Below are 25,551 nucleotides of genomic sequence, written 5' to 3'. Positions count from 1 at the left end.
GTTAAACAGCCACCACTAACATCGAGTGGCTGCTGCCAACATACTGACTCAACTCTAGCCAATTTAATAATGGAAAAATTGATGTAATCAATTTATCACTAGCCACTTTATATAATGCTTACACACCATACATTACTCATCTCATATGTATATACTTTACGCTATACCATCTACTGCATCTTGCCATCTTGATGTAATTAAATGTATCACTAGCCACTTTATATAATGTTTTCATACCCTACATTACTCATCTCATATGTATATACTGTAGTCTATACCATCTACTGCATCTTGCCTATGCCGTTCGGGCATCACTCATTCATATATTTTTCTGTACATATTTGTATTAATTACTTTCCACTTGTGTGTTTTAGGTAGTTGTTGTGAAATTGTTAGGTTATATTACTTGTTAGATATTACTGCATGGTCGGAACTAGAAGCACAAGTATTTCGCTACACTCGCATTAACATCTGCTAACCATGTGTATGTGACAAATACATTTGATTTGATTTGGTTTAAAATATGTATTTCTACGTGGCTGGACAAACCGTCACCCTGTTCAGGAATGGTATACGTCCTATAGGTTGCTGAATTTCGGCCCCAGCTGAGATACCTTAAACGGATAGATTTTACTTTGTACTTCCACATGTTCCCAATTTGTTGGCCATGCGTCCTTGATTAAAAAAAGGCTTTATTCCAATGCATTAGATGTATTGGTTGAGTTATCATTGTTTGCTTTTGTCAGTCAGCTGTGTAGAGCGCTCGTTGTTTTGTTTTTCAGGTGCGTGCATTTATTGGTATTCTCCATGCTTTCTGTCGCCACAAGAAGTAAACCATATATTTAGCTTTTTTATTTTCTATCGATATTTGTTTTCTTTCCTGGATCAGCTGATGAAGGTCGGCAATAATTACTAGACACCTAGCCTAGACCTCAATGCACATCCAATAAGTAGGCTATAAGTTAATGACAGTAGGCCTATATTGGCTATAATTGACTCTTTCGGGTTAGGATCATTTGATTTTTCAATGACATAGGCCTTCATTATTTTGGATTTGTGTGCCCATGAGACATGTTTTCACAGCAAAACATAATGAAATGTTATGTAGGCATAGTTACTTACATGACATTTTCTGAGATCTCCAAGATCCAGGATTCCTACAGAGTTTAAATAAGCTCAGTGTTCTAATGCAATTGTTAATGCTTCACTTGACAAATAATGCGGCCATAAATGTCATTAATGTAAGGAAATAAAGGTAGTGTTTTATGACACACGATCTGCGAAGGCTCTAAGCATATTTTACTGTTTACAATGCAATTCATTGTTTCTGTTTCTACACGGTGATTGTGTGATGACAGGATAAAAACTACAAACAATGTGATATCTTAACGGAGCTTTCAACTGACAACTGGGAATCATTACAGTACGTCAGTGATCTTCAGGTCGGAAAGTTGGAGTTCTAGATAGATGCCCAAGTTTCCGATTTGGAATTCCAAGTTGGATGACCATTTAAAACGTAGCTCGTTTTTTTGCCGTCGTCTTGAACGCTCTGAAGTCGGACATTTCTGCATTCCCAGTTGTCTTGAACGCTCTGAAGTCGGACATTTCTGCATTCCCAGTTGTCTTGAACGCTCTGAAGTCGGACATTTCTGCATTCCCAGTTGTCTTGAACGCTCTGAAGTCGGACATTTCTGCATTCCCAGTTGTTTTGAACTCGGCATAAGCAGCTTTATATGAAGCCTGTGTGTGTGTGTGTGTGTGTGTAGCATTGCCTCGGTTGATAGGGTAGGCTACCGCCAGTGGTGCAGTCCCACCTTTTTCTGAAAATGCATTGAAAGTATAGGGAGTGTAACTTTTTCCACCGCGACCTGCAATCAGAGTTTACCCACCATTTTTCTTTTTAGCACACTAGGCTACATGACTGGATACAGGTGGGCCTGTTTGGTCCATGATAATATACATTGTCATGTAGCCTAGTCTATTACATTGACTGTGTGTGTTATGGTGACCATACCGAGTCCCTACTTTTCAGGCTAAAAAAAGGGCAATTTGTTAGCAAGACGCATCAATTAATGTAGGTCGAATCAATGGCATTCGGCGAATGTCATTAAGCACACTTTTTGGTGTTTTCTAACAGTTGATATCATCCATTAATTTGTAGTAGACAAACATGCACCAGGCAGCCTACTTTTTGATGGCAATCAGATAATTAAAGGTCATTTAACGGTAAAAAAATGAATTACATCTTCACTATTAGGCCCATAAAGGAAATTGTGCATGCATGCAATCACAGTGTAATTAGCACTCCGCTCAGAGTGAAGAACTAATGAATACGGTATATGGCCCATTATTTGAGATGTGTTTCCTCTGCTATGGTTGACTCTCAGCCAACACCTCCAATTAATTCAATAGATGATCATTTTTTCAACTGTCGTGAGGTTTTGCCTGTAGCTATTTTACTGTATAGTAGAAAATGGGGTCTTAAAATTCAAAATCAAATAGCTAAAATATTCTGTGTATGACCTTCTTAAATCAAATCCATATTGCTTAGAAGAACCCCACCCTTCCCCTGGCTAAGACAGGGCTTAGACTCTGATGGGTTATGCTTTTAATGAGTGCCATTTATTCAGTACAGTCTAATTCAATCTTTGGGAAATCAACGTTATGTTTAATATATTCAATAACTGGAACTCGAATATTTGGGATATCTCAAGGTATAAAGACACAACAGATTAACAGTGATACATGGGATATGTGAATTCATTTTGTATCTGACCATAGTGACTGGGGTGATGTCCCCACAGACCCAGAGTCACACCATAGTGACTGGGGTGAGGTCCCCACAGACCCAGAGTCTCACCATAGTGACTGATGTAATGTCCCAACAGACCCAGAGTCTCAGAGGAAACGTACGGTGCAGAACGTCCTTGACCTCAGACAGAACCTGGAAGATACCATGTCCAGTCTACGGGGAGCCCAACTCAGCCATGGGTGAGTATTTTACCATACACTAAGTTCATAGATTATAGTTGAGCAATAAGGCCCGAGGGGGTGTGGTATATGGCCAATATACCATGGCTATGGGCTGTTCTTATGCACGACGCAACGCATAGTTCTTGGATACAGCCCTTAGCGGTGGTATATTGGCAATATACCACAACCCCCCAAGCTGCCTTATTACTATTATAAACTGGTTACCAACGTAATTAGAGCAGTAAAATACATGTTTTGTCATACCTGTGGTATCCGGTATGATATACCACAGCTTTTAGCCAATCAGCATTCAGGGCTCCAACCACCCATTTTATAATAGACAATAAATACTGGGGTGTTTCTGATGTTATGTACTGGTGTGAGTGGGGCATAATGTTAAAAAGCATTCTCCTTTTTTCCATCTGTTTCCATCTCTTTCCATCTGCTCAAACGTTACTTCGCACCCACACATATACAGGTAACGAGTTCAAACAGGTGCAGTTAATACAGGTAATGAGTGGATAACAGGAAGGCTTCTTAAAGAAAAACTAACAGGTCTGTGAGAGCCGGAATTCTTACTGGTTGGTAGGTGATCAAATACTTACTGTATGTCATGCTTTAAAATGCAAATGAATGACTTAAAAATCATACAATGCGATTTTCTGGATTTTTGTTTTAGATTCCGTCTCTCACAGTTGAAGTGTACCTATGATAAAAAATTACAGACCTCTACATGCTTTGTAAGTAGGAAAACCTGCAAAATCAGCAGTGTATCAAATACTTGTTCGCCCCACTGTATATATAATAGTTGCATTGATCACAAGTAGATATGTGTGTAAACTTAGAAGAAAGCTGTGGATTTGTTTGAGACATGTAATATAATCATACACACATGAAACACAGTGGACAGATTGATGGGGTACACACGTAATCAATGTTTACACTCAATGTTAATTCTCATCCTCTGTCATCTTGGCAACCTGCCACCTGGTAAACATGTGCTGTCAATCCCTCTCAAACAGACTTTATTTTGCAAGACCATCATGTTCGGTACACGTTTCAGACTGTCAGACTATCACCGTGAGACACAAACAATAACAAAAAACACCAGAGTTTAGCCCCACAGGATACTGAAGAAACTGGCAGAAACTGAAACATTTGTTAACAGAAAGTCATTCTGCATTCAAAGCCTGTATGCCTGCCATTTTGGCTGCTGCTTATCCCCAGCTCAACAGTATGTGCTCTGCCTACCAATGTTCCTTGCCTTTAGGTCTCTCTGTGAGGTGTGTACTGTTGATGTGCTAGGGGATTCCATCCCACACATGAGCTCTGAATTTCCACAGCCCTGGCCTCTAGAGACTGACAGACTGTTCAGTGACTTTACACAAAAACTTTGACCTTGGCCACCGAACTTCTAGGCACTGATCAAAATCTACTATAGGTAACACCCACATTCAGTGCTACTACTAATCCTCATCTTCTAATGACTTTAATAGTTCAGCTCCCTGTCATAACTCCCAAACATATACCCTAATGTATGGAATTGTTTGATGTGCATCTATACGTTTAAACTACCTCAATTGAAGCTACATTTCAAAAACTCTCAAGGAAGTACTGTACTAATGTGAGATAGTTTATCATTTCACCGAAGCATTGTGAGAGTTGACCTGTCTTTTTTAAACCTTATGCTTTGTGTAGTTCATACATGCATAATCTATGAGCAGAATGACTGTTTTACCTCAATTAGCCCCGAAATCCCTAGTTTGAAAGGGGTTGTTTTTCTGGAAACTGTGCTGTGCTATTTTCCCAAATGTTTTCCCCCATGTGGGCCAGCCGCGTAGCAATTAGAGGTCCAGCCAATGAGCTTCAGCCCCTCGCCATATAAGTGACAGCTAGCAAGATGCACAAACAGCAGAGCAAAAGAGAGAGAGAGCCAAGATGTGCTTCACATATCTGGACATACTGTATGTAACGTAGTTACTTTTGGCTTGTGGGCACTACTTTCAGAACTACCAGGTAAAAAGTATTCAAATGTACCAGAGAATGTCTTTAACCCCCTAGAGTCGATTGATGCACCGGTTCGTCAAACTAAGTTACATAACAAAAAAATATTCATATAAATCTTTTAGTTTATTATGGAAAGGAGAGACACTCATGAACATGATGGAGGCATCCTCTGTTTTGTTCTACGACCCCCACAAGTGTCAGGAGACTCGTCTGAAGTCGGTACCGTGGATGTGCCAACTTCTGTTTGGTAGCGTCCGAACCATTTGGGCTAACATGTTCTGTCAATCCCTCTCAAACAGACTTTATTTTTCAAGACAATCACGTTCGGTACACGTTTCAGACTGTCTCTATCACGATGAGACACAAACAATAACAAAAACACCAGAGTTTAGCCCCACAGGATACCGGAGAAACTGGCAGAAACCATTTTTTTTAAAAACAAAAAGTCATTCTGCATTCAAAGACTGTATGCCTGCCATTTTGGCTGCTGTTTACTGTCTCTATCACAAACTAATGGGACCCAACTGTGGGAAGGGGAGATTGTCATGAACACTACGGTGTTCTCCGTTGTGATCTACGACCACAAGTGTCAGGAGACTTGTCTGAAGGTAACTGGTACCGGTTTACAAAAACCAATGGAAGTACGAAGGTAGTTTTGTGCCGACCCAAAAAAAGGGGGTTAAATATGTGTAAAATGTTTTTTTAATATCTCCTAGATATAGGACAGACACTTACTTCAATACCTTTGTTTGTTACGATTCTTATAAAATATATGTATTTATTTTTGCCATGTGCTATTCAATGCATTTCTATAAAGTTGACACAAGTCATTTCTCCAACAATTGTTTACAGACAGATTATTTCACTTATAATTCACTGTATCACAATTCCAGTGGGTCAGAAGTTTACATATACTAAGTTGACTGTGCCTTTAAACAGCTTGGAAAATTCCAGAAAATTATGTCATGGCTTTAGAAGCTTCTGATTGGCTAATTGACATCATTTGAGTCAATTGGAGGTGTATCTGTGGACGTATTTCAAGGCCTACCTTCAAACTCAGTGCCTCTTTGCTTGACATCATGAGAAAATCAAAAGAAATCAGCCAAGACCTCAGAAAAACATTGTAGACCTCCAAAAGTCTGGTTCATCCTTGGGCGCAATTTCCAAATGCCTGAAGGTACCACTTTCATCTGTACAAACAATAGTACACATGTATAAACACCATGGGACCACGCAGCCATCATACCGCTCAGGAAGGAGACGGGTTCTGTCTCCTATAGATGAACGTACTTTGGTGCGAAAAGTGCAAATCAATCCAAGAAAAACAGTAAAGGAGCTTGTGAAGATGCTGGAGGAAACAGGTGCAAAAGTATCTATATCCACAGTAAAATGAGTCCTATATTGACATAAGCTGAAAGGCAGCTCAGCAAGGGAGAAGCCACTGCTCCAAAACCACCATAAAAAAGCCAGACTGCGGTTTGCAACTGCACATGGGGACAAAGATCATACTTTGAGAAATGCCCTCTGGTCTCATGAAACAAAAATAGAACTGTTTAGCCATAATGACCATTGTCATGTTTGGAGGAAAAAGGGGGAGGCTTGCAATCAGAAGAACACCATCCCAACCATGGAGAACGGGGGTGGCGGCATCATGTTGTGGGGGTGCATTGCTGCAGGAGGGACTGGTGCACTTAACCAAATAGATAGCATAATGAGGCAGGAACATTATGTGGATATATTGAAGCAACACTTCAAGACATTAGATAGGAAGTTAAAGCTTGGTCGCAAATGGGTCTTACAAATGGACAATGACCCCAAGCATACTTCCAAAGTTGTGGCACAATGGCTTAAGGACAACAAAGTCAAGGTATTGGAGTGGCCATCACCGAGCCCTGACCTCAATCCTATATAAAATTTGTGGGCAGAACTAAAAAAGCATGTGCGAGCAAGGAGGCCTAGAAACCTGACTCAGTTACACCAGCTCTGTCAGGAGGAATGAGCCAACATTCACCCAATTTATTGTGGGAAGCTTGTGGAAGGCTACCCAAAACGTTTGACCCAAGTTAAACAATTTAAAGGCAATGCTACCAAATATCAATTCTGTGTATGTAAACTTATGACCCACTGGGAATGTGGCGGAAGAAATTAAAGATGAAATAAATCTTTCTCTCTACTATTATTCTGAAATTTCACTTTCTTAAAATAAAGTGGTGATCCTAACTGACCAGAGAGGGAATTTGTACTAGGCTTAAATGTCAGGGTCGTTGTCCTTTTGGAAGGTGAATCTGCGGCCCTGTCTGAGCTCCTGAGCACTCTGGAGCAGGTTTCCATCAAGGATCTTTCTGTACATTACTTTGTTCATCTTTCCCTTGATCCAGACTAGTCTTCCAGCTGCCACCACCGTGCTTCACCGTAGGGATGGTGCCAGGTTTCCTCCAGACTTGACGCTTGGCATTCAGGCCAGAGAATCTTGTTTCTCATGGTCTGAGAGTCCTTTAGGTGCCTTTTGGCAAACTCCAAGTGGGCTGCCACGTGCCTTTTACTGAGGAGTGACTTTTGTCTGGCCGCTACCATTAAGGCTTGATTGGTGGAGTGCTGCAGAGCTGGTTGTCCTTCTGGAAAGTTTTCCCATCTCCACAGAGGAACTCTGGAGGTCTGTCAGAGTGACCATCTGGCTCTTGGTCACCTCCCTGCCCAAGGCCCTTCTCCCCTGATTGCTCAGTTTGGCCAGGCGGCCAGCTCTAGAAATAGTCTTGGTGGTTCTAAACTTCTTCCATTTTAGAATGATGGAGGCCAATGTGTTCTTGGAGATCTTCAATGCTTGAGACATTTTTTGGTACCCTTCGCCAGGGTACCAGGGTCCCCCTTCCCCAGGGTACCAGGGTCCCCCTTCCCCAGATCCAATCAATTTAACTTAGCTTCAATGCTGCTGAAATGTTTTGGTACCCTTCCCAGATCTGTGCCTCGCCACAATCCCGTCTTGGATCACTACGGACAATTCCTTCGACCTCATGTCTTGGTTTTTGCTCTGACATGCACTGTCAAGTGTGGCACCTTTATATAGACAGGTGTGTGCCTTTCCAAATCATGTCCAATCAATTTATTTTAACACACGTGGACTCCAATAAAATTGTAGAAACATCTCAAGGATGAACAATGGAAACAGGATGCACATGAGCTCAATTTCAAGTCTTATAGCAAAGTGTCTGAATATTTATGTAAATAAGGTATTTCTGTTCATGTATCGTTTATACATTTGCAAACATTTCTCAAAACCTTGATGGCGATTGATGAGGAAAACATTTAATTGAATCCATTTTTTTTAACAAAATGTGTAACAAGTCAACTGTATGTCAGTTTAGAACCCCCCACCCTTAGACTCTAAAGAATTAACAGTGTCTATTGATTAATTATCCATCTACAGAAGTACAGAAATAGCAGGAGGAAAAAACACCCACATGGTCTCAGGCAGGCATTGCATTATTCATCTGGGCTGGTTGGTGAATATGGTTATGTCATGGCCAGACTCAGCAGAAACTACTCTCTAGTCTAGACTATAACTACTTTTTAATCTAAACTAGAAATATTCTCTAATCTAAACTAGAACAAGTCTCAAATCTAAACTAGAACTATTCTCTAATCTAAACTAGAACTAGTCTCTAATCTAGAACTACTGTCTAGTCTGAGCTCTCGCTCTACATGTACACATTGGCTCACCTTTCACTAGCTGACACCGGTCCAGAGTAGTCATGAAAAAGTTCTGGCCCGCTTGAGCAATCATACATTTTTTCAGTTGGGGTGTGTGATTAAGCACTGATTGCCCTAGGTCTGTAAATCCCAGCTGGTAATGATGTTGTGAACATATGCTGAGGGTTATGAATGATCCTGTCAAAGGGAGAGAGGGGAGAAACTAGACGCTTCTCTTTTCACGCAACGATAATATATCCTTACATTGTAGCTAGTGACTTGAGTTCTGAGATCTTTGCTGTCATGGCTGAAGGCTGAGAGTGAATGTTACAGTCGTATCTAGGTCAGCAGAGACTATATGGCTGGATGGATTCCTTTAAATGCCGACTGACAGAGAGGGAAAAATATAGAAAAAGTAGCTTTTCTCTCTCTAGAATTCTTTCTCTTTATAATAATATAATAATAATATCATAGTCCCTCAAACTCTACATTTTCCTTCCCTTTCTGTCCTCTCTCACCCATTCCATTTCTACAATTCTATAACCTCTCCCTCACCTTCTCTCCCCAGCTGTCTGGACAGCAGTACTGTTTGCTACGACAGTGACGAGACGAACGGCCGCAGCATGTCCAGTCAGTCCAACCGCTCCTCTCCTCTCTCCTGGCGCCACGGCCAATCCAGCCCCCGGATGCAGGCTGGAGATGCTCCTTCTTCCACAGGCAGCGGTGGGTACCAGGGGGGCAAGGCCGGGTCCCAGTACACGGCCCACACAATGCCTGCCCGAGTCTCCAGCCGTTTCAGCCACTCCTCCCGAATGGAGCTCATCGAAGGGCTGGATGTGGATGATGCGGACCTCAAGTCTGGTTACCTGAGCGACACCGACCTGCTGGGCAAGAGCATGCCAGAGGATGACGACGACAACCTGGCCAATGGGTAAGAGTCTATACCAGGGGTGTCAACTCATTCCATAGATGACCGAGTATCCAAATAAGAACTAGAAAAACCAGGTGAGGGGAGTTCCTAACCAATCAGTGACCTTATTGATCAATTAAGTACTTGGACCTCCATGGAATGAGTTCGACACCTGTGGTCTATTATGTTGTCTAACTCAGGGTTCTCCTATTCTGGTTGTGGGGGGTTCTCCTACTCTGATTGTGAGGGTTTCTCCTTCTCTGGTCGTGGGGGGGGTTCTCCTACTCTGGTCATGGTGGGGTTCTTCTACTCTAGTGTTGGGGTGGTTCTCCTACTCTGGTTGTGGGGAGGTTCTCCTACTCTGATCATGGTGTGACATCTCCTACTCTGGTCGTGGGTGTGCGTTCTCCTACTCTGGTCGTGGGGGTTCTCCTACTCTGGTCATGGTGTGGCATCTCCTAGTCTGTTCTTGGGTGTGGGTGTGGGGTTCTCCTACTCTGGTCATGGGTGTGGGGTGGGTTCTCCTACTCTGGTCGTGGTGGGGCATCTCCTACTCTGGTCGTGGGTGTGTGGGGGGTTCCTCCTACTCTGGTCGTGGGTGTGTGGGGGGGACTCCTACTCTGGTCGTAGGTGTGTGGGTATGGTTCCTCCTACTCTGGTCGTGCGTGTGGGGGGGTTCTCCTACTCTAGTCGTGGTGAAGGCTGCAGTAACAGTTCTGCAGTAACACTCACTTTGCATCCTACTGTTAAATGATATTTAATGTAGTCCTTGTGAATACTATGGTAGTTGTGGTCACTTGTTCTTTGGACCATAACTATCCTAAAACATAAAGCATGTTATAAAGCAATCATCAATCAAGCATACATTTGGATGAGAAAAAATGGCTTTGCGTTGGCACTTGTGCTTGGAGTAGCCCTCTCATAGAGCTGTCCTCAGCAGTCTATCTAGTGTAACTTTTGTTCCTGGATGGGTCTGTTAGGTCTTCATGGGTCTGTCAGGGCTTCATGGGTCTGTCAGGGCTTCATGGGTCTGTCAGGGCTTCGTGGGTCTGTCAGGGCTTCGTGGGTCTGTCAGGGCTTCATGGGTCTGTCAGGGCTTCATGGGTCTGTCAGGGCTTCATGGGTCTGTCAGGGCTTCGTGGGTCTGTCAGGGCTTCGTGGGTCTGTCAGGGCTTCGTGGGTCTGTCAGGGCTTCGTGGGTCTGTCAGGGCTTCATGGGTCTGTCAGGGCTTCATGGGTCTGTCAGGGCTTCGTGGGTCTGTCAGGGCTTCGTGGGTCTGTCAGGGCTTCATGGGTCTGTCAGGGCTTTGTGGGTCTGTCAGGGCTTCATGGGTCTGTCAGGGCTTTGTGGGTCTGTCAGGGCTTCATGGGTCTGTCAGGGCTTCATGCTTCATGCAGCAACCATCTCAGGCTGATTCTGCTGAGACGTATCTGGATTTTGTTCAAACCTTTCTGCTGAGTAGAGACCCTGGCAATAAAGTCCTGCAGTATTCCTTGAGGGTAGCTGTGATGAGTATTGACTTGCATGTGAATCATCAGCTATTATTCTCAGATGAGTTATCTGGTATTAGTAATGTGGATCCCCCTCTGGCTGAAACTCATTGTTCTATGAAATATGTTGTGGTTGTTTGTTTTTGGGTGGATATGGCAACTAGTGAATGAACACATGTGCAAACACAAGGTTTAAAAAATCGTCTAGAATCCAGAGTAATTCCAAAGATTCAGCTTCACTATTTAATCTCTGTTCTTAGCCACTCCAAGAACTAGGGAAATGATGTGCTGAAACCAGACATTTTGCCTGACCCGTTTTTCAACGGAATCTTCCATTTTATAGTGATAGTAAACCAAGATGGCCGATTGGCAGGAAACCAGAGCTGGAATTCTAAATGGTTCTAAATGAGTGCAGATCACGTCTGAGTTGTGCAGTAATGACATTCATTACATGCCTCTTGCAGAGCTGGCCATGTCACAGACAGCTGTGGGCATTCATTCATTCACACCCACATCCCACTGCAGAAACCGAGGACGGTGTGACTTACACAAACTCACACACAGAGCCAATCACTGCCTGCCCCTGCACTAAATGTGTTTTAGCAAGTCCCTTGGTGCTACCAAAAAAAAACAGAAGCAAAAAGTACTGACATAGGTTTAAAGTACTCCCCTACATTTTTAACAGAGTCATAACCCACTAACTTACTAATACTAACTGCCCATTAGTAACAGTAGCCTAACGATCAATGCCATGGTACGGCATCAGTCAGATCCTAGGTCAGGGTGTGTCACGATGTCAAGGTGTGTGAAGATGTGTCGTCAATGTGTGTCAGGCTGTGTCAGGCTGTCAGGTGTTCTGTCTGCCAGCTGCAGCATTCTCTCCTTTAATATCTCTTTCTCACTCTCTTTCAAACTCAAAACTCTCTCATTCTCTCTCTCTCGCCCTCTTAGAATTCCCCCTCTTACCTCCCATCCATCTCTCTCCCTTTCATTCTCCCCCATCCATCTCTCTCTCTCCCTCTCACTCTCCCCCATCCATCTCTCTCTCTCTCCTCATTTCCTTTGTGTCACATCCTCTCTTTAATTCCCTCTCCCAAGTTGACAGTCAGTAGGCAGGGAAAGGAAAGGCTGAGGGAATCCAGGCCAGTTCTCTGGTGTGATGTGAGCAGCTTTATCTCTGCTCCACATGCACTGGGATTTAATCTGCAGCTTCTTGGGCAGATTGAAGTAAAATAGAGCGTGAGAGTGAGATAGTATGTCTGATTTTAGAAATACTTGATAGTGAGTGCTCAGCATTGGGCCACCCATGTCCTCAATCACTAAATAAAGGTTAAACAAAAATGAAATAATAATCACTAGGTGAGTATTTCAAGGTGACCATGATGAGAGTCCCTATACCTCCTGTGCTGTGCCACCTATTCCAAGGTCAGTCCATACCCAGGACTAAGGGCATTTTAGTAATTTAGCAGACAGTCTTCTCCAGTGCAACTTACAGTAGTGAGTGTATACATTTCCAAAGTTTTTTCATACTGGTCCCCCATGGGAACCAAACCCACAACCCTAGCGTTGCAAGCTCCATGCTCTACCAACTGAGAGAGAGAGAGAGAGAGACACACACACACACACACACACACACACACACACACACACACACACACACACACACACACACACACACACACACACACACACACACACACACACACACACACACACACACACACACACACACACACACACACACGGACACACACACACTAGCACACACACTAGCACACACTCTTTATCTGTCAGAATTTAATTGAGGGGAGAGGCTAATCTACCAGGAGAGAAGCTAATCCAGGTCTGAAAAATGGAAGAGATAACTCATGCTTTAGTTTTCCTCTATAATACACTGCTCAGCATACCTCTGAACACATTAGCATTTTTTGGTAACACTACTGTCCTTGTTGGCAACCATTAATTCATTTAATCTGAATGGTACTGTACACTCAAATGCAAAAAGAATCCACAATGCTGACAGCACTCTAAATACACACACACAATCAAACACACACACAGTTGAGCTCTTTGGAAACCATTAGCCTCCACCCATCTCTTGAAAATAGATCATTTCTGCAAGCCTCTCTTGCGTCACCATAGCAACCAGCTCCAATGTGATGGTGGGGAAAGGGAACATTTCTCCAGCTCTTCCACCATCATCCCTAGTATAGTCTTCTTTATCTGAATCGAAGCTATAGTAATAATGTCAATCATATCCAAAGGGAAGTTTGACTTGCATGGGTAACATGGGAATGTTGAGCTAAAATGGTTCTTGAAATTAAATATAATTTTCACATCTATTATTCTGGTGGTTCTGTATTCTGATTCCTGGTTGGCTGTAAGGATTTTAACCTTTTATTGATGAACAGTTTTTGTGCTGAAGTTGCTTCCAGAGGCAGTTTGGAACTTGGTAGTGAGTGTTGCAACCAAGGACAGACAATTTTTGGTGCTATGCACTTCACCACTCTGTGGTCCGGTTCTGTGAGCTTAATTTGATGGTGTGTATAAACTTTTGTATGTATAGTTTACATGCTACCAATCCAGATGGTCTAGTCATACATTCAGAGCATGTGGCTGTGGATGGTCTCTGTGGGATTTGGGTTCTAGGGAGCCACTGGACCTACAGCACATTGCTGGTGGCCTAATGTCTATTGATTACTGCTACACTAACTACTGTACCCTTAATGTACTGACTGATGTCTGTGTGATATCTACAGCTGGTCTACACATTACTGACTGATGGCTGTTTGATATCTACAGCTGGTCTACACTTTACTGATTGATGGCTGTGTGATATCTACAGCTGGTCTACACATTACTGATTGATGGCTGTGTGATATCTACAGCTGGTCTACACTTTACTGATTGATGGCTGTGTGATATCTACAGCTGGTCTACACTTTACTGATTGATGGCTGTGTGATATCTACAGCTGGTCTACACTTTACTGATTGATGGCTGTTTGATATCTACAGCTGGTCTACACATTACTGACTGATGGCTGTGTGATATCTACAGCTGGTCTACACTTTACTGATTGATGGCTGTGTGATATCTACAGCTGGTCTACACTTTACTGATTGATGGCTGTGTGATATCTACAGCTGGTCTACACTTTACTGATTGATGGCTGTGTGATATCTACAGCTGGTCTACACTTTACTGATTGATGGCTGTGTGATATCTACAGCTGGTCTACACTTTACTGATTGATGGCTGTGTGATATCTACAGCTGGTCTACACTTGACTGATTGATGGCTGTTTGATATCTACAGCTGGTCTACACTTTACTGATTGATGGCTGTTTGATATCTACAGCTGGTCTACACTTTACTGATTGATGGCTGTGTGATATCTACAGCTGGTCTACACTTTACTGATTGATGGCTGTTTGATATCTACAGCTGGTCTACACTTGACTGATTGATGGCTGTTTGATATCTACAGCTGGTCTACACTTGACTGATTGATGGCTGTTTGATATCTACAGCTGGTCTACACATTACTGACTGATGGCTGTGTGATATCTACAGCTGGTCTACACTTTACTGATTGATGGCTGTTTGATATCTACAGCTGGTCTACACATTACTGACTGATGGCTGTTTGATATCTACAGCTGGTCTACACTTTACTGATTGATGGCTGTGTGATATCTACAGCTGGTCTACACTTTACTGATTGATGGCTGTGTGATATCTACAGCTGGTCTACACATTACTGACTGATGGCTGTGTGATATCTACAGCTGGTCTACACTTTACTGATTGATGGCTGTTTGATATCTACAGCTGGTCTACACATTACTGACTGATGGCTGTGTGATATCTACAGCTGGTCTACACATTACTGACTGATGGCTGTTTGATATCTACAGCTGGTCTACACATTACTGACTGATGACTGTTTGATATCTACAGCTGGTCTACACTTTACTGATTGATGGCTGTGTGATATCTACAGCTAGTCTACACTTTACTGATTGATGGCTGTTTGATATATACAGCTGGTCTACACATTACTGACTGATGGCTGTTTGATATCTACAGCTGGTCTACACATTACTGACTGATGGCTGTTTGATATCTACAGCTGGTCTACACTTTACTGATTGATGGCTGTTTGATATCTACAGCTGGTCTACACTTGACTGATTGATGGCTGTTTGATATCTACAGCTGGTCTACACTTTACTGATTGATGGCTGTTTGATATCTACAGCTGGTCTACACATTACTGATTGATGGCTGTGTGATATCTACAGCTGGTCTACACTTTACTGATTGATGGCTGTGTGATATCTACAGCTGGTCTACACTTTACTGATTGATGGCTGTTTGATATCTACAGCTGGTCTACACTTTACTGATTGATGGCTGTTTGATATCTACAGCTGGTCTACACTTTACTGACGTATGTTCCTCTGTGTGATGAGGATAGAGAGAGATGGAAGGGAAGGGTGTAACACACAGGGGTGTGTTCAGAACAGGTGAAGTTCAGATAGAAATATGATGCATAGAGCTGACAGGCTCTATTATTCCCCAAGGAAGGTACTCTATGTTCTACAAAATACATTTCCATTTGAATTATGCTTCTCTTTGTTAAGTCTGTAGGAATCTGTATGGTACAATCATAATGTCTTTATAATGACAGAATAGTTATCCTCTTCACACCAGATAATAATGGAGGCTTAAGGTGGTTTAACCGTTACCAGTATCGTATTATAGTATTAGCAGCCATTTGAAACACTTTCTACATGTTTTGGTCTCCGTGAATCATATTCCACTGATTGGGTTACACATAAATAATGACATTATTATTGAATATGTGTTTGTTTTTATTTTCCAAAGCCGATAGAGAAGTGATCAAGGTCCCACTATTCAATGCCATCTCAACAAACATAGATTTACGTGGTGCACCCCTCTGTCAATTATGGTTACACACTCGGACCCACCAAGTGGCGCCATCAGTGTTCAGTTGCAACCTGATGGGTACTTTCTCATGTCCAATCGCTTCATTTCAAAGGAGAATAATCTGTTTGGTCATTCGTTCTTTGATTGATGAAGCGAATGGTTTAATGCTTTAAACAGGACATGCAAACATGGAGATTTTCTAAAGGAGGCCCACCCAGAATGCTCTCTGTTTATCACGACCAAGGGATTTACTCTCTTTTCCTGGCAGATGTTGATTAACTCAAAACATTACTGAAAGCTTATTTAGACTTTCAGACAGAAAACTAATGACTGTCAGCATTTTATTTGGATTCAGATTCTGCCCTGTTTACAGAACCAGCTCTAAAGCACTTGACTGCACAGCATGGTATCGATTATGGCAGTGCCTACCAGCATCAATGAGTAGACAAGACTATTGTGTGGAACAGGAGTAAATATAAGGCTATCTATGCCCCCCACACACACACACACACACACACACACACTCTTTCCCATTGTGTAAGGTTAGGTAATGTCATGTGTGTGGGAACGTGGTGGTGCAGGGCTGGTGGACTATAGCCAGCTAGGTGTGTGTGTGTGTGTGTGTGTGTGTGTGTGTGTGTGTGTGTGTGTGTGTGTGTGTGTGTGTGTGTGTGTGTGTGTGTGTGTGTGTGTCCGTGTGCGTGTGTGAGTGAAAGCAGTTCAGGAAAGATAAGGGGAAAGGAAGGCTGGTGCAGCAACACGCCTCTCATCATGCGGCACATGGATCAGGATGTGCTGCCATGGCAACCCTCCTCCTCTGACCCACTGTTCGGCTGTGCATTGTGTATCAGTGTGCGGTAGTGAGCGTGTGTGTGTGTGTAGCTGTGTGTGTGTAGCTGTGTGTAGCTGTATGTGGCTGTGTGTGTGGAGGATGAAGTGGCTATTGATAGAAATCATCTCTGAATCCCTCTATGGCAGACATGTTTGATGGTTTCTGAGCTGCTATCAATAATCGCGGCACAAAGACTTGCAGGAGGTCATTACAATTTAAATTGATTGAGGTCATTAGAATGCAATAAGTTATTATTGCATCCCCCCACTAAGCATCTACACACCCGTAAGGGAACGCGTATAGTACAGTAGGTGTATTTGCCTTTAGTCATCTAATACTGGTCCTCTGCCTTCAATTTATCTTTCCTTCATACATTGGACAATTCTCCACAGTCAGTTTCTGCTTTCCTGGCCAGCCTAGTGCAATGCCTTCCTGACCCACATAAAGCATGTGCAGAGTGATTGGGTCTGGGCCTGGTTGGCCGGGCCTTCAAAAAGTCCTGCAGGGATTATAGTTTTGTAGGACCACTTCTCGGGGTCAAGACTTTATGGGTCACGGCTCAGTGAAGAGGGAGGGGTACTCTATTCTATATATCCTCACCAAGGCCAGGACGAGTCTGGGGCCACATGTGAACAGAGGAGGACCTACACATACACACACACACACACACACACACACACACACACACACACACAAAATCTCTTGAAAAATAAATAGATAATTTATGCAAGCTGTGGACAATGTGGGAGGCCTCCATCACTGGAGGGGTCACTAGTAAAGGTATATTTAACAGGATCAAGAAGACAACCCCTACAGTATCACATCCACATACATGACTAATGAACATAACAGTAACTAATGATATGACTGTAGCCCTGGGGGCATGTCTGATAAACAGACCAGTAACTAATGATATGACTGTAGCCCTGGGGGCATGTCTGATAAACAGACCAGTAACTAATGATATGACTGTAGCCCTGGGGGCATGTCTGATAAACAGACCAGTAACTAATGATATGACTGTAGGCCTGGGGGCATGTCTGATAAACAGACCAGTTACTAATGATATGACTGTAGCCCTGGGGGCATGTCTGATAAACAGACCAGTAACTAATGATATGACTGTAGCCCTGGGGGCATGTCTGATAAACAGACCAGTAACTAATGATATGACTGTAGCCCTGGGGGCATGTCTGATAAACAGACCAGTAACTAACGATATGACTGTGAACCGTCTCTGTATCATGTCAATGATGTCATGTCGTAACTCAATTCCCACAGGGGCAACCCATACGTACAATGTATGTTTTGAATCAAAGAGTCTACTAAATTATGTATATTACTCACAGAAGGGGGTGGCGGGTAGCCTAGAGTTTAGAGCGTTGGGTCAGTCATTGAAAGGTTGCTATTCAAATCCCTGAGCTGACATAGTAAATATCTGTCATTCTGCTCCCTGAACAAGACAGTTAACCCACTGTTCCTAGGCCATCATTGTAAATAAGACTTTTTTCTTAACTGATTTGCCTAATTAAATGAAAAATAAAGAAGGCAGACAGTCTTCATTAGCATATCAGGGCTAGGTTTATTTATTTGACATATTTTTAATATTTTTTTATCAAGGATATCCCATTGAGACCAATACCTCTGTTGCAAGGAAGCCCTGCATGTACACCAATCATATAACATTTACAAATACAATGTAGCAAAAACATAAAAACCCAATATTTACAAGCCGTGTGTCCCTGTGATGTGGATGTTAGGTGAGGGAACTCTCCTGTACTGTCTGAGGTCTAGTCTGACTCATGGAGACTGCTGTGTTGCTCTTGTTTTCCAGCCCAGTGGTTGGACAGAGGACATTTCCACAGGGATATAGCTACAGGGTTCCAGTTTCAGATGGACTCACTGATGCATTTCAGAACCATTACTGTTTTACTGCTACTGTTAATGGACCTGCTTTGCTGAGCTGTACCTCCTTGCCTTGTCTTGACTTGCCGATGCCAAAACAATCCTGTTAGCTATGCCAGGGTTAATGTAAGATCAGTGATCTACTGGTGCAGTGCATCACTGTCTTTCTCATTCATCTATTGATTGAATAAGAGGATAAATGGACATAATACACTAACTGAACTGCAGGGTGAGCCTCCGGACACTGACTTTGATCCTCCGAGCACCTCTTAGACACTTTTATGCCTTTTCTAATGCATTAAATTATTCCACTCCTCATGATGAAGTTCTTGAATATAAACTGATTAAATAAAGTGTGTGGACAAATTGTGCACAAATAGAATACAATATAGAAAGACTGTACTGGCTAGACACCATCTGCAGACAAATACAGCAATGAGACCCAAGCCATTGTGCCAATCCGTGGCATTGTCCATGCCATATCAATCCCCCTCACTCTGGACTCATTGTGCCGTCTGCTGGAATGATTGTGTCGTTGCACCATTAGGCTTGGGAGTCATTATGGAGTAGAGATGTGAACAATTCTATTATTTAGGAAAATGGATTGAGCTCATATGATCTTTATCCAGGTTGTTGAGTCAAGTCTTTTTAAGTAGCAGTCGCTTCCTGGATGACTGAATGGTACTCCACAGGGTAATCAAATCAAAGTGTTGTCAAAGAGCAGTGGATATAGCTTTCTATAGCGATCTACAACAGTGTCTGGATACCTGGTTTTTACTCTGGACTGGGCTGAAGATGAAAGGTTTTATTCCATAGTACTGTACAGTGTAGATGAAGAGGCTCAGCTGCCACCTATCAATATTTTAGCTGTGCTTTAATGCACTATCTCAGCCAATGCCAATTCTAGATTAATATTTAAGAATCATTCTGAGGGAAGGAAGTACAGCGCTCTATCTCTTGTACCCCTGTACCGTTTCATTTAGAACAACATTAAAGTCTCTCTTTTTAGACGATTAAAGGCAGGGGGTATACCTACTAATTTCAACGAAACATCAAACTTGGATTTGCAAAAATGTTAAGTTGAACAGAGAGCTTTGCTCTCTACCTTTTGATCTGGTCCAGCAGGAAGAGCTGACAGACACAGATAGATAAAGGCCACAGCCATATGAAGGTCAGGATATGAATGCAGCTTCCTGTCTGCTCTCATGCAACCTACAGAGAACAGCAGTTAACCAAAGCAAAGAGAGAACAGCACATGTTGTTTGTTACGGCCGTTGCCTACACGGTCGTTCTCACTGACAGTGGAATTCAGTGTTCAAACAGCTTGTACATATCCCAGTCAATACCGCTACGTTATTGAATGGTGAGTTATGACCTAAGCAAACATTTTGGAGAGGTTATTTCAGACACACATTTCAGCCATTTGGTCAAGAGGTAATGACAATATTAGTAGTCACACGTACACCTTAGTAAAGGTTACGTAGAGGATAGTTGACAGTTTGTTTCACAGCACTCTGAAATGCTCAGATAAACAGGAGACAGAAAGCATGTATAGTACTTGTATTCATGCCTGTTATACTGCAGCACCTTTCAAAGGAAGCAGGAAATATGTCTCCTGGGAAGGGCTTTCTGTATGAGCATAATGTTTGAAAAGCACTTCACAAATACAGTTATTATCTTTATTACAATAGAAATTCAATTTGATTACAGTCGTTACAGTCGTTACAGTCGTTACAGTCATTACAGTCGTTATGGATGAGGAAGGGATGATGGTCGCTGACTGAATAAACAAAAACAGCAACAGGGAAACAGATTTTTTTTATCAGATAATTTGTACTTAAAGATCAGGGTATGAGTATCAAGAGATCCAGGGAGACAACAGTCTCCTATTCTACTATCATCACCACAGTTCATCTGTTTGGGACATATCTTTTGTTTTCTCTTTGGACAGAAATCTTCCCATTGCCAGTTGTGTGGCTGGTGCTAGCTGATAACAGATCTGTTGTGTGGCTGGTGCTAGCTGATAACAGATCACTGTTTAGTCTGTCTCAACTCAGGAACTACCATGGCAGATATCTTGTGTACCCACTGTGTACCCATGACATTTATTTACACACGCTTGCTCCTTCTATGTGTAAAATCTCGAAGGTTGTCACAATGAAAAAAAAAACATGTGGAAATAGGTTGCATGCAAAAATATCTAGCTAGCTTAGTTAATGTGATGATGATGATCCCCGAGACTGTATTCATATTTTTGTATTTCAAAAAAATGGGTAGGAGGGATAATTGATCCCGACCCACAGTCCACCAGTTGCCCATGCCTAGATTAAAGCCTGAACAAATAATACATGAATCTCTGGCTTTTTTGTTCAGTGCTCCAACTTCTTTCTGTCTCAAATTAGTCATTTTTGAAGTTTTTCTTGGTAAGCCCTTTTGTTGGGGAGGAAACTTCTTGGCCCGCACAGTGCACCTCCCAAAGTTGTTGGCCCGTCGCTCTTCTGACCTGATGACATCACGTTGAGAATGCTCTGTTACTAATGAGGGGAGGGACCAGGATAACATTTTCCGAGGTTCCTCATGCCCTGCTGGAGGTTAGATTATGTTGTGGTTGACTTAGCCTTGTGAGTCATTCAGTACACAGAGTTACTGGATGCTAGTCTACTCAGCCCATGCCTGGACTTTCCACCCTGGTCTCAGAAAGTGAATAATGTTTTAAAATAGGTTAAAAAGAATAGGCCAGGGCCCTCCAACCCTGTTTCTAAAGAGCTACCCTCGTGTAGTTTTACTCTCCAACCCTGTTCCTGGAGAGCTACCTTCGTGTAGTTTTACTCTCCAACCCTGTTCCTGGAGAGCTACCCTCGTGTAGGTTTACTCTCCAACCCTGTTCCTGGAGAGCTACCCTCGTGTAGTTTTACTCACCAACCCTGTTCCTGGAGAGCTACCCTCGTGTAGTTTTACTCTCCAACCCTGTTCCTGGAGAGCTACCCTCGTGTAGTTTTACTCTCCAACCCTGTTCCTGGAGAGCTACCCTCGTGTAGGTTTACTCTCCAACCCTGTTTCTAGAGAGCTACCCTCGTGTAGTTTTACTCTCCAACCCTGTTTCTAGAGAGCTACCCTCATGTAGGTTTACTCTCCAACCCTGTTCCTGGAGAGCTACCCTCGTGTAGGTTTACTATCCAACCCTGTTCCTGGAGAGCTACCCTCGTGTAGGTTTACTATCCAACCCTGTTCCTGGAGAGCTACCCTCGTGTAGGTTTACTCTCCAACCCTGTTCTTGGAGAGCTACCCTCGTGTAGGTTTACTCTCCAACCCTGTTCCTGGAGAGCTACCCTCCTGTAAAGTTACTCTGTCCAACCCCAGTTGCAACTAACCTGATTCAGTTTATCAACCAGTTCATTATTAGAATCAGGTGCACTAGATTAGGGTTGGAGTGCCCGGTTTCCCAAAAGCATCATAAAAACCTTCGTAGGAGCATCTTTAAATATCCAAGCTGTTTCACTTGAAAACGCTTGTTATTTATCAAGGGGCTCAGACCACTTGTAGAACAGCTAAGTGCATCGTTAGATAATTGTTTGCCCATCCACATCCATTTATACACAGAAGATCTCCGCTAAACATAGAAACAAGCTGTTTATCTGTTTCTCTGTGACCAAAGATCATTTCAGAACGTAGTTTACTACACTTTTAAAGTAGCATATGTCTTCGCAATAGCCCACCGTGGCTGAGTTGATAGAGCATGGCACTTCCAATGCTAGGATTGTGGGTTCCATTCCCATGGGGATCAGTATGGGAGGAAAAAAGGGTGAAAATGTCTGCACTCACTACTGTAAGTTGCTCTGGATAAAATCATCTGCTAAATGACTCAAATGGAAATTGTTTCAAGCAGAGGATAAAATGATCCTTTAAATGAATAATGAATGATTGCATTAAAAGGTAAACACAGTAGGCTACATAGTCCTATATATTTCAATCATATTGAAAGCACTTTCATGTTCATTCAATTGAGTTCTATTTTGCTAATTGTAGGCTACTGTCTGTAATTGTTGCCTCAATATATTTCATGATGGGTAGTGTGTTCAATGATGTGCCAAATCTGATTTTCTGCATTATTATAGGGTAGGCTAAGCATTCAAATAAGCCGCCTGGATATTTGCATACATATAGATGATAATATATCTCTAGAAGCTGATCCGTCGTCAGTATTGAGGAATAATTATCATGTTACGGTAAGATATGAATGGAGAAAGCTGATCCAAGAACAGCCATGCCAATTTCTTTCGATCCTATCACGATTGACACGACACAATTAGCAAACGTTTGGTAACACTTCATTTGAAGCGGTCCTTATTATTATATTACATGTGTAATTACACTGAAACAAGTATTGTAGTTAACTGTAACAACCAATAGTTACACTGTAATAACAGCATGTAGCCGGTAGTAATTGAGGTCTGTAATTACAAAAGTGTTACCAGGCTTGTTAAGAATGGGCAGGTTTCCAGTACATTCACCAACTTACTGTTTTGTTTCTTCTCAGATGCTTCCGATTCAGTAACAACTGTCACAAAGGTTGTGACCCCTGGTGGTCAAGCTCGGTGTCCGATAGATTTTGTTCAATAGGCTGTCTTTACTGACCTATGAATGTGCATCATTGAAAATATATCTCCACTCAATGTTATTGCTAGCACTTTCCACCAAAATAAAGTGTACGATCGGGGTTAACTTGGTCATCAGAATAAACACACTGTTTCAAAGCATAGTGCATGTCATGTTTGCCTAAGTACAGTGTAATTACTAGGTGTTACACAGGATGTAGCTAGTGTGCAAAACACTCACTTATACTACTGATTACTGATTACACACACCATTGTATATTTTCCTTAGTTGCTTTAGTTAATAAATATATATTTTGTTACTCCTTATCTCCACGTTGTCTCCCTTTTGTTACGGGCTTTGAGCCGGTTCGTGACAAGTGGGGGCTCATCCGGGATCTTTGAACTATTGGTTTGGGAGACCGTGGAGGTACGTGTTTGGTTTGCATATTGAGTTTGAGTTTGATAGGCCCAGTATTGGTTGCCTTTGTTGTTTGGTTTGTGTGCTGCGTTGGAGAGAGATAATGGTTAGTTTCCAGGCCCTGCCTAGCCTGGAAACTCTTGTTCTACTTTCTGTTGGGAAGTCAGTCTGAGGTGAGTAAATCGGCTGTGTAGATTGTGTAGGGTAGTGGAACTCGCTACCCGGAGCTATAGCCTTTTTTCCCTGATAGGCTTAGCGATTTTGGACATGTTGGGCATGGTTAAATGTTTCTTATTTTTGTGTGGTGTCTGTGGACTGAGCAGTTGTCTCGGGGGCACATCCGTGGCTTGGTGGAATTTGCCAGCATGCTGGGGAGTTCTATTTCCTTGCCAGCGGGCTACAGTGCGTAAATACCCACCGCAAATCTGCACGAAGACTAGGGTTGAGCTATTGTAGGTTTTGGGGAAGCTCCGTATCTCATCTCTCTTCTGTGGTGCTCAGGGTGATTGTCATTTCTCTGGTTGTGCTCTGATGGCTCAGCAGAGTTGTTGAGCAAGATTATTTACTTATGACTATGGTGTCTCATGTAGACGGGTTCATTCGCTTTCCATCAGAGGACCTGTTAGAATTATGTACTAAAGAACAGCTGTTGAAGATCGCTGAACACTACAAGGTTAAATGATTGAAATTAGTGAAATTCTGTTTCGTTGGAAGTGACTATGAATCGTTGGAAGTGACTATGAATCGTTGGAAGTGACTATGAATCGTTGGAAGTGACTATGAATTGTTGGGAGTTGTACAAATTAAGAAGGACCCTGATGTTCTTTTTGTTGGAGTTTGTAGCTGTTGGTCTTTTGTGCCATGTTCCTGAATGTTTACGTGACTGACCATTGTTTTGGGTTGTCATGTTCTATCTTTCCTGTCTGTTCCCTCCTGGTCTTGTGTTCTTCTTTCCTCTTAAATATTGCTTCCTATGTGCAAAGGTTGCTGAGGTCTGGGGAGGAGGAGGTTGGTTGGTGCAGGTGGAGGTGTGAACACATAACCCCTCATCAATTTGGGACGCAGAGGCTGTGTCAATTTGGGACGCAGAGGCTGTGTCAATTTGGGACGCAGAGGCTGGTATGATGTTCCGGGGTCCTTATTGGTCCCCGGTTTTATGGGGGGGAATGTGACGACCCTCCCACTCTGTCTGCCGTATTCTGTCTTTGTTCTTGTTTCCTTATTAGGATGCCGGTGGGCGGAGTTGGGAGGGTCGTCAGCTGGGCCAGGTGTCTCCCAGGATAAATAGACCTCTTCCACATTCATGGAGGAGACTCTCTCCATGCAGACACCTTTGTAGATTGTGTTGTGGTTCTTGGTGGCCTTTTGTTTGTTTGCGTTGGCACCTTTCAACACCCTGCATTATCACATTCATGCATGCAAAACACTCACTTATACTACTGATTACTGATTACACACACCATTGTATATTTTCCTTAGTTGCTTTAGTTAATAAATATATATTTTGTTACTCCTTATCTCCACGTTGTCTCCCTTTTGTTACGGGCTTTGAGCCGGTTCGTGACACTAGTTACAATGAAGTGTACCTTGAGGGGTACTTACTTGTTATTAATGTGTACTCATACAATACATTACCCACCCTTTCAACCTGGCCTTCAATTTAAAGCTTCTGGAAGTTTCACTTAATTTCTGTACCTTATTGTGAAATTATGATAATACATCTCTAGAAGCTGATCTGTTGTCAGTACTGAGGAATAATTATAGTGTTAAGGTAAGA

The 25,551-nt window shown here is 42.6% G+C and overlaps 1 protein-coding gene across 11 annotated transcripts in view; it reads left to right on the top strand.

Moving 5' to 3' along the window:
• Nucleotides 1–25,551, top strand: part of LOC112263105 (neuron navigator 1) — a 124,339-nt gene that overhangs the window by 39,501 nt on the left and 59,287 nt on the right. For all 11 annotated transcript variants that reach the window (XM_042330676.1, XM_042330664.1, XM_042330661.1 and 8 more), the window contains 2 exons: nt 2,889–2,991; nt 9,236–9,598. In XM_042330676.1, the coding sequence (XP_042186610.1) occupies nt 2,889–2,991; nt 9,236–9,598 (466 nt within the window). The remainder of the gene's footprint in view (nt 1–2,888; nt 2,992–9,235; nt 9,599–25,551) is intronic.

This window comes from Oncorhynchus tshawytscha, linkage group LG02, assembly GCF_018296145.1.
Source record: "Oncorhynchus tshawytscha isolate Ot180627B linkage group LG02, Otsh_v2.0, whole genome shotgun sequence".
NCBI classification, from domain to species: Eukaryota; Metazoa; Chordata; class Actinopteri; order Salmoniformes; family Salmonidae; genus Oncorhynchus; species Oncorhynchus tshawytscha.
The sequence above is the reverse complement of the archived record's forward strand: the minus strand, read 5'-3'. Positions and strand labels throughout refer to the sequence as shown.